Source organism: Lepidochelys kempii, chromosome 7 (assembly GCF_965140285.1).
Source record: "Lepidochelys kempii isolate rLepKem1 chromosome 7, rLepKem1.hap1, whole genome shotgun sequence".
NCBI classification, from domain to species: Eukaryota; Metazoa; Chordata; order Testudines; family Cheloniidae; genus Lepidochelys; species Lepidochelys kempii.
The window spans coordinates 59,056,483-59,066,399 of record NC_136386.1 but is presented as its reverse complement, the minus strand read 5'-3'; the positions used below and the strand labels follow the sequence as shown (position 1 = coordinate 59,066,399).

At 50.0% G+C, this 9,917-nt stretch overlaps 1 protein-coding gene across 5 annotated transcripts in view; it reads right to left on the bottom strand.

The window, feature by feature from the left end:
• Nucleotides 1-1,086: 1,086 nt before the first annotated feature.
• The window catches only part of WDFY4 (WDFY family member 4), a 239,735-nt gene continuing 230,904 nt past the window's right edge, over nt 1,087-9,917 (bottom strand). For 4 of the 5 annotated variants that reach the window (XM_073353061.2, XM_073353064.2, XM_073353060.2 and 1 more), the window contains 4 exons: nt 9,643-9,730; nt 7,178-7,255; nt 2,784-2,895; nt 1,087-1,698 (listed from right to left, as the gene is read on the bottom strand). In XM_073353061.2, coding sequence (XP_073209162.2) covers nt 1,632-1,698; nt 2,784-2,895; nt 7,178-7,255; nt 9,643-9,730 — 345 coding nt within the window. In that variant the 3' untranslated portion in view covers nt 1,087-1,631. The remainder of the gene's footprint in view (nt 1,699-2,783; nt 2,896-7,177; nt 7,256-9,642; nt 9,731-9,917) is intronic. The other variant, XM_073353065.2, reaches the window with a different exon arrangement.

Genomic DNA, 9,917 nt, shown 5'->3' with positions numbered 1-9,917 from the left:
GGAACTAAGACAGCCGCCCAGCATTTCTTTTTATCCTCCTCATTCAGAGGAGCACCTTATAAATCCACACGCTGATCCACCTCCATCCCCCCAGACTTGCTTACCTGTATCAGTGCTATTGGGCAAATACACCCCAGTGCTGGGGTCTTTCCAGGCGCCACCAATGTTCAGGGCCCTTCTGCATAGGGCCTGTGTTCAGGATGAGCTAAGCCCCTGTGATAGGGGGCCTGGCCTGGCTAGGTCCCAGGAGGCTCCCAAGCCTGGGGCGGCACACCATGTGGATGCTGGGGGCTCAGACACAGATGCTACAGCAAGATAGCTGCAACAGGAGAAGCAGGAGAGATCTTCTCCTTCTCTCTCCTTTTCAACTTGCATTTGATTCCTCCTCTCCCTCCGTTTCTCTCAGCAGCAGCCGGTGAGGAAGCGGGTCAGCATTAAATGTTTACCTGGGAGATTCCGGTCCCCAGCCCCTGGCACCCTCTTCCTGAACCCCTCGGGGTGCAGCCCAGGACCAAGCAGCACAAGATGGGTGGAAACCAACCTCTTAGCAATAATGAGGTGCAGGAGTGCCACCTCTGCCCCCTGCTGGATGGACTGTCAGCCCTGCTCGGCGGGAAGGGGCTCTGAAGAGATCATTCTCTGGACTCCAGGCTACATAGACTGACACCCCCCCCCCCGGCACAGCACTGACATCTCTAATGCACGTGTATCATCTTCTCCTCTAGAAACCCTAGTACCAATCCACAAGCAAGACTGTTTCATAGGTCCCAGCTGGTTTCACATGTTAACGCCCTCCTGGCCTTCCAGGGGGCCACACTCCGAGCTCCTGTGCCTGGCTGCTGCTCCATCCACTTCAGTGGGTGAAATTTCCCCCCGAACAGTGACATAATATCTAAACCCTAGCCAGGATCACTCTGGGAGCCCTGCAGTTGGAACCTCCCAGCATGAAGTGTGTCTGAGAGGTTCAATCTACATCCCAGCACGAGGTTTGCGTACCATCCTCTGGATCCAAGTTAAAAAAAACCACACACACAGACCACCATCAATTGAGTACACTGAGCAATTACCATCCTGTTAAACCACACAAATAAACAGCTGGATTTTATTTAACGCAAAAACCACTTTGTACAGAGGAAATTCATGTGCAGTTCAAATGCACGTGCCAACGAGGATCAGTTTTAAACACATTTTGATAGCATTTACCTGCTGTATTCTATACAGTGGCCCACAATTCAGAGCCCAGATCTGTTCCGGTTGAAGAGTGGTAAAATTCCCATTGATTTCACTGGAAGCAGGATGGGACACTGAGACACAGCAGACAGAACACGCACACTGCATTATACCACTGGCAGTGATTCTCATTGGCAAATTCAGTGACGGGGGTTGTATATGCGGCAGGGGCAGGACTAGACCTTCATACCTTTTTACTTTAATAACAGGGCAGAGCTGTATCAGAGGATGTCAAATTCCTTTTCCGCTCCCAACTTGACCCTACAGGTTGCTGACTCTCTTGAGATTCGTTTCACTCCGCTCTTCCTTACAAATCTTGTGTACTCTGAAGGATAATTTTCATTCCGTCCATAGACACCACACAGGGTTGGAGGAGACCAAGAGCTCCTTGTTGTTTCTTCCTACCCATCCACAGCCCAACTGAATATCCTCCCCCTCTCATCACCAACTAGGATCTTGGAGGAATTTCTTGGGAAAGAAAAGAAAAAGAAAAAAAAAGATAGCATTCAATAACAAAAGGCAAAACTGGTGCTGCACGTTTGAGATGCTCTCTGGTTTGTGCAGCAGTTGGGACAGAGAGCGCCCACCATTAAAGCCTGAATAACTCTCACGTAAACTAGATATAGGTCCAAGTTTCCAAAGGCTGGAGTTGGATTCAGAGCAAAACTTTCCCAGAGTTCAACGGGGTTAGGATCCGAGGTTTGGTCTGGCCAATTATGGACATTGTGGCCAGTTGGGATTTGGATCTGAACTGCCAAGAGCTTGAAGATTCATTCATCTCCAATACAATGAAGCACAGCCCCCAATAAATCTGTTTGGCAGACAATGATAGGAATCAAGTTATTCTCTGACATCTCTAAATCCTGTACACACTCAGGAGCCCCAAAAGATTCAAAAGTGCAGGGGACAGATACACCCCCTCCCAAAGTTCCTGCAATCTAGTGATGCTGTTTACAGAAATCACTTGGCTGACCGCTGAAAAGCCACCACTTCTGGAGAGGAGCACAGCACCTGTTTACCAGTGCATAGCGACAGGACAGGACAGGAAATGAGGCTGAACCTCGGAGCCAACTGAAATGGCAGGAGGTAGTTAGTGAGGCAAATGCTAACTTGCTATGCTACTGGGAATCTGACTGGAGTCCAACAGCCTCTTCATTTTGGAGAATAAAATCACAAGATCTTTACAGAGCACTTCTGGTCAAAGCCTCACTTTCACATCTCCCCGAAGACAAGAGATGGCAACTCCAGTGGCCCCTAGCACTGTACTGGGCCAGCGGTTTCAACCTGATTCAGAGGTAGGAGTGGCAACTACGAACAGCTTCCTACAACAGCTGGTTCTTTCCTTGGCGGTCTCCCAGCTGAGTCCTGACCATGCTTAGCTTGGGAGAGCTGACAAGACCATATCACAGGATGGCTTCATCTTATTAGGACACGTGGATATTTTAAGAAATAATAAAAATAAGCGATAACTCAGGACAGACACTTGGAATCACTGGGGCTGCTACTGTGCCCTCTGCTGGACAAACGATACATTGCAATGGAAATTACTGTACCTGGTTAACGCAAGAGCCGTCACTGTGGGATTATTCTTAGCTGGTTTCCCAGTCAAGGTGACGCTGATGTTCAACTCCCGGCAAAGAAGCAGATGTTGCCCCCACTTGTTACCTGCAGAATAAATATTTAGAAACTGCTTGTGGGGCAAGGGTGGGTGTGTGTGCGTGATTATTTACGGTCAGCAAGTTGTTAAGTTGAGAACAAATATATTTAATCTTGGCCTGTGCTGTTGCAGAATAGGCCCATCCCAATTTAATTTGCGGCGATGATAGTTACATGTGCTGACGTGCGGCTGTACCAATTGTGCGCTAAATTGGATTTGTGTATTATTGCTTTCTAAATTGCATGCCTAGTTCAGCAAAATTGTTCATCAGTGTTTACTGGCTCTATGCTTAATAAGATGCCCCAGAATACCTTGCTGCCAGGATATAATGCAGCCTATAATTGCCTACTAAAAATAAATTACAGAAAGCCCGGTATCATCAACTTATCTAAATCCGCTCATAACAGAACCGATAATTAAATGTGCGTGTGCATATGCACACACGGACACACACACACACGCCCCCAACAATGTAACTCAGTCATTGTTACTTCAGTCTTCTTAATCGCCACATTTTGACTTAAAGTTTATTTCCTTTAATGGATAGAATGAGATGTGGGAATATTTAGGCCATCTAAAATCATTCTGAAGTCATTCGAAGAGTTTTGGGAAGCGTCTCGTTGCTGTAATTAAACATCACGACTGGCTAATAATTAATGATGCTGCTTGTGGGTGCACATGTGAGAAAATGACAGATCCTCTTTCTAGATGCCTGGCTGGCTGGTTCTTGCTCACATGCTCAGGCTCTAAGTGATGGCTGGATTTGGGGGTGGGAAGGACTTTCCCCAGATCAGATTGGCAGGGATCTTGGATTTTTTTTTCATTTCCCTCTGCAGCATGGCGTGAGGTTTGCCTGCTGGGATCCTCTGGGCATATCTCACCTAATCAATCCCCTGCCACTGCAGGGGCCACCACTACAGGCATTGCTACACCTCAGTCTCTCCCATCCTTTGTCTGCAGCCACAAGAGTTTTATCTCCTGAGGACTGAAATGATTCAGTCTAACTAAAGTCTCTGGGTTTAACATATGATGGCCCCGACAAGAACACCCTCTTGTGACAGCCCACGGCATGACAGGTACACCTGCCTCAGTTTTCCCTACCCAGTAACCCAAGGACTCTGTTGCCCCCTTGGGGCTAGTTTAGTACAAAACCATAGTGTAAACAGACCAAAGACCATTTATCACCCCCTGTACATCCCAGGACAGCTCATCCTGACATACCTCAGCTTCCACTCTCTGATAGCTTCTACTCACTGGGACTCTATAAGTCTTCTTCTGTCCTTCTGCCAGGACAGGTATCCCAGCCCTTCCACTCTTCCTAACAGGACTTCCCCACCCCCCAGCCTCTCTGCTGGGAGATCATCTTTACCAGGGAAGTATCCCTCACTCCCCCTGTTCCCTGGGTTCAGCTCTCTGGTGTGGAGACATCATCACGTAAACCCCTCCACTGCTCCCCTGCCTTCAGCCCTAGTTAGAAATCCAGCTTAGAGCAAGCAGGCACCTCCCACCTTCAGCCCTCTGGCCCCAACTCTCTGGCTTAAGATCAGACGGCACACCCCTCTTGCTGCTCTCCTTGCCTTCAGATTTCCCCCAGGAAACACATTCTGCTCTGGAAGCCCTTCCTGACTGACCAGGGCTTAAAGCCCAAAATGTGGCCATAGTTTGCATAAAGATATACCTATGTAATTAGATCTACCAACATAATTATATATATGTGATTAGACTGTGGAACTCATTGCCACAGGAAGTCAGTAAGGCCAAGAATTTACAAAGATTCAAAAATGGATTGGACATTAATATGGATACCAAATATCATACGTATCATAATTAGTTCCAATAAAATGTAGGAGGACTATTAAATCTCCTCCTTCAGGGCTTAAGTCAATTTCTGACTACTAGAAACCAGGCTGAGACTTAATTTGGGGGGCAGGTTATCTCACAACTGGCAAGTGAGGATTCTTACACTTTCCTCCACAGCAGCTGGTACTGACCACTGTTGCAGATGGGATACTGAGCTAGCCGGACCCCTGGACTGATCCAATCTGCTAAATCCTATGGTCCTGTGTAGGTGTTTATAAACCCTTCTACCTAAGTGAGTTAGGAGCCAAAGTCCCATTAATGGGACTTGTGCTTCTAAGTCACCAAGGTGCTTTTGAAAATTCCCCCCGCAATGTCTGATTACTGTAGAATATCTTAGTATGCAGATGACCAAGCTGTAAACCTAATCCTGGAAAAACAGAGAGTGCCTTCAGCACCAATGCCTTCCGCAATGAGAGTCACAAAAATAAATGTTATAAATTATACCTGGTCTCTCTCTTGCTCTCTCTCTGTCCCCCATACACGCATTTTAAAATACCCAGGGAAAATAAGGGAGCCCTGCTTTAAAGCTCCCTGGCAGGCGTTGGCGCCTGTATCTGCTAGGTCAGGAACGTTTAACTCCGATTACTTTTATTACCATGACAGCGTTGTAGCTTTCAACACATCGTAGGCCTCCGGCTCGCGGAGCTACCTTTAATAGCTTCGCCATCAGCTCAGCATAACCACTGGCTGTTCAGGAATACAGCTGGGGAAACATAAATAAACCCAGGCTCCAGGGGCCCCCTGCTGGCCTCACACTGCCTTGAAAAGCCTCCCGACTTCACTGTGGGTGGCAAAGGCAGTACCCTGAGCAGAGCCAGGCTCTGTCCCTCCAGCCAGGTGTCGAGTTTGGCACGGCTCCTTCCTGGAATCAGGCCAGGGCACTTTATTACAGCCAACAGCACAGATGTTATGGTAAGATTCTCTGCAGTTCCTCAGGCCCTTTGGACACAATGGGGCTTTCAGCCAGTGTCCTCTTGTAAATAGTTTTGCAGTAGGATTGTTTATTAAGCACATTACGTTTATTGAGCCGGTAACCAGGGCTCACTTAGGGCCTGATCCTGCCACAGGTGAGTACTGAGCTCCCCTGGCTGCAGCATCAGCAGCTCCAGGCAGGATCTGCCCATTGCATTGTGTCTAAGTGCTGCCCCGTATGTCCAAGGCAGGGCAGGCCTTCCCCCGGCTATGCACATTCCACGGTAATGCTGCACCATTCACAGAGCACAAGGCTCTCACAGCGCTGTCCACACACATGTGGGGGAATGGTCTCCCTGCCACCTCTGGGGTGGAACGTGTAGCCCAGGGGCCTCAAACACGCGGCCCACAGGCCGCATCCTGCCCATGGGGTTGTTCCCTGTGGCCTGCCAAGCTCCCAAGTGGGAGCTTCGGGGGAGGTACCCCCAGGCAAGAACAGATCACGGAGTTCTCTGCTCCCCCTCCCCCTGGGGCCTGCACCCCAACTCCCTGCCCTGAGCCCCCTGCCACACCCCCAACCCTCCTGTACCCCAACTCCCTGCTCTGATCCCCCTGCTGCACCCAAAACCCCTGCCACACCCTGCACTCCCTCCTGCACCCCAGCACCCTGCCCTGAGCCCCCTGCTGCACCCCACACTCCCTCTTGCACCCGAGCCCCCTGCTGCACCCCGTGGGCAGGGGCGGGGGTGGAGTGGGGGCTGGGGGCAGCGGGAGGCGGGGATGATGCGGCCCTCGGGCCAATGTACAAGTCCTCATGTGGCCCTCCTGATGATTCAAGTTTAGGACCCCTGGTGTAGCCATTTTGCAGCATGGTTTAGGACAGGAAGCAAGGACACTATTTGGTGGAAAGCAGAGAGGCAATGCAGACCTGACTCTGCCCAAACATTTCTAAAGAAAACAGGTCTCCTGGGTCCCAGTCTGGTGCTTTATGTTCAGTGATGCCCCTGCTGGCTGAGCACTTTGTCATGCTGATCCCCGTGCCGGCTGGCCGGACTCTGGCCCTGCATTCTGACCTGTGCATGCTGGCGCGCCAGGCAGTCAGGAGCAGCTCTGAGCGGGGCAAGTGCACAGGACAGGGACACATGGCTGGCCTGCTGGAATGGCTATGGATCTCCATGATGGGGATGGCACCAGAGGGCAGCAGGGGGCTTCTCAGTGGGCCAGGGAGGAAATGAAAGAGGGTGGGAGGAGAACAGGGCAACAGCAGGACTGGCTGACTGCTCGCATAGGGAGGGGAAAGGCATAGAGCCTAAGGCCAGAAGGAGCCATATATATATACCCAAATAATCCTGGCAAGTGACCCACACCCATACCCACACCCACACCCACACCGTGGGGGGAAGGCAAAACCCCTGCAAGGTCCCTGCCAATCTGACCTGAAGGGAAATTCCCTCCAGCCCCACTTGTGGTGATCAGTTAAACCCTATGCACATGAGCAGGACCCAGCGAATCACGCACCTGAGAAGGAGAAAGCTCGGTGCCCCCTCAGAGCCCTGGCCCGCCCGTCCAATGTCCCATCTCCAGCTGTGGCCGTCCCTGTTGCATCAAAGGACGGACATAAACGAACAACCCAGAACACACTGTGGCGGGATGAGACTCCCTTCCTGATGCCTGGGCAGCTGAAACCCTAAAGCCTGAGCTTTAGGAATGTGAGACAAACGGGAAGTGAGCCCCAGGGTAGCTCTGCACCCCTGCAAAGAGTGGGGGTGAAATGCAGCCCTCCTGGCGTGGCAGCGTTTCACCCCAACTTAGCACATGGCTGTGTGTGCACGCAAGGTGGTGGGGCAGAAGGGAATCCTGCCCTAGCTGTCTAGGTATTTTTGAAGGCCCATCATGGCAGTATCTAAGCACCTTACTTAGCCTTCTCGCTTTTAAAAGTGATGGGGCTATGCCACACTGGCCTCCCCTGTTTCCGTGCCCCTGGCTAGGGCCTTGCTGACCTCCACTTGGAAGGAACTCCACAGCCAGGGACTGGACTGGACTGTAAATCAGGAAGTGTTACTTACTCCTTTTCGGGTTTCAGAGTAACAGCCGTGTTAGTCTGTATTCGCAAAAAGAAAAGGAGTACTTGTGGCACCTTAGAGACTAACCAATTTATTTGAGCATAAGCTTTCGTGAGCTACAGCTCACTTCATCGGATGCATAGTGTGGAAAATACAGAAGATGTTTTTATACACACAGACCATGAAAAAATGGGTGTTTATCACTACAAAAGGTTTTCTCTCCCCCCACCCCACTCTCCTGCTGGTAATAGCTTATCTAAAGTGATTACTCTCCTTACAATGTGTATGATAATCAAGGTGGGCCATTTCCAGCACAAAAACCTGGATTTGTGCTGGAAATGGCCCACCTTGATTATCATACACATTGTAAGGAGAGTGATCACTTTAGATAAGCTATTACCAACAGGAGAGGGGTGTGGGGAGAGAAAACCTTTTGTAGTGATAAACACCCATTTTTTCATGGTCTGTGTGTATAAAAACATCTTCTGTATTTTCCACACTATGCATCCGATGAAATGAGCTGTAGCTCATGAAAGCTTATGCTCAAATAAATTGGTTAGTCTCTAAGGTACCACAAGTACTCCTTTTCCTTACTCCTTTTCATAACACAAAAACTAGGGGTCACCAAATGAAATTATTAGGCAGCAGGTTTAAAACGAACAAAAGAAAGTATTTCTTCACACAACACACAGTCAACCTCTGGAACTCTTTGCCAGAGGGTGTTGTGAAGGCCAAGACTATAACAGGGTTCAAAAAAGGACTAGATAAGTTCATGGAGGATAGGTCCATCAATGGCTATTAGCCAGGATGGGCAGAGATGGTGTCCCTAGCCTCTGTTTGCCAGAAGCTGGGAATGGGCAACAGGGGATGGATCACTTGATGATTACCTGTTCTGTTCATTCCCTCTGGGGCACCTGGCATTGGCCACTGTTGGAAGACAGGATACTGGGATAGATGGACGTTTGGTCTGACCCAGTCTGGTCGTTCTTATGTACACCCAGGATGCTCTGCCCTCAGCTTCAGCATCCCAGAGAGGCATGTCTCTAAGCTAGCTAGTGTCTGCTTCACTGTGGCACCTTGAGATTAGGGACAGGAGCTTGACTCAGACCCAGAAATGAATGGGGAGCTGCACAGAGTCCTGGAGTGATGGGAGGGGTGAACCCACAGTCACTCTGCAGGTACTGGAAAAGAACTGTGGCTGCTGACTGTGGCATAGTGGTCCTGTCCTCCAGGCGGAGGGGGAGAGAAGCTGCCCTGCCTTGCAGCGGTGTGCAGGCTCCTTGCCAGAGACAGCTCATCTCATTAAGGTGAACTCAATCCAGTCCAAGAGCTGGATTTCAAGCCATCTCCTCTCCGCTGCCATGTGCCTTTTACAGGGTACGTGCTCCCCATGCCCATGGGAGAGACCTTCTTTGTGTCTGTAGCAGAGGAGAACCCACCAAACCCACAGACACAAGGACAGTTTGGATCAGGCTCCAGGCTCAGGCCCGCCTCTGGTCTTCACTAACTGCAGGCAAAGTGTAAGAGGTTCCAATCTGGGGTCAGGCGAGGCTAAGCACTTGGACTTTCCGATGCTTCTACCTGAGCCTTTGGCGAAGCTGGGGCTGGGAATTCTCCCTCAGCCTCCAGCATTTCTGCCATGGTTTGGACCAGTCACCGCAACAGCAGCAACTCACCCAGCATTCGGCCCCGCCAGAGCCAAGACATCACAAAGGCTGGAAACCCATGGGTCACTTCAGGACCTTCACCAGAGTGTGATTCAGGTTCAGATCTAGATAGGTTTTGTCGGGGATGGAGAAGGAGGGTTCCCTCAGTTTTTCTGAATCTCAACACCCTTTCCTAGCCCTAGCTGCTTCTCTTTCACAAGTATGCAGTGCACACGACACAGCAGTGTTTCGTTTCAGGATCGTAAGGTTGTACCTTTGTTATCCAGAACTTCTGTTGTGGCTTTTTGTGATCCTGATCCAACATCCTGGCCTGGGGCTTTTGCATATTCTGTCTTCCATAACTGTGTCGGTAAGAAAGGAGGGGTTAGAAAATGCAGAGGTGTAAGAAAGTAAGTCATCAATTCTGGGGCTCGTAGAATCTCTATAAGGTCAAAGGTACGATAGCTGGATCAGAGGTTGGTATTGCTCTGTCCCTGCTCAGCTGTCCTGCTGGGTTCCATGCAATTGCTAGAGAATTAGACAGGGACT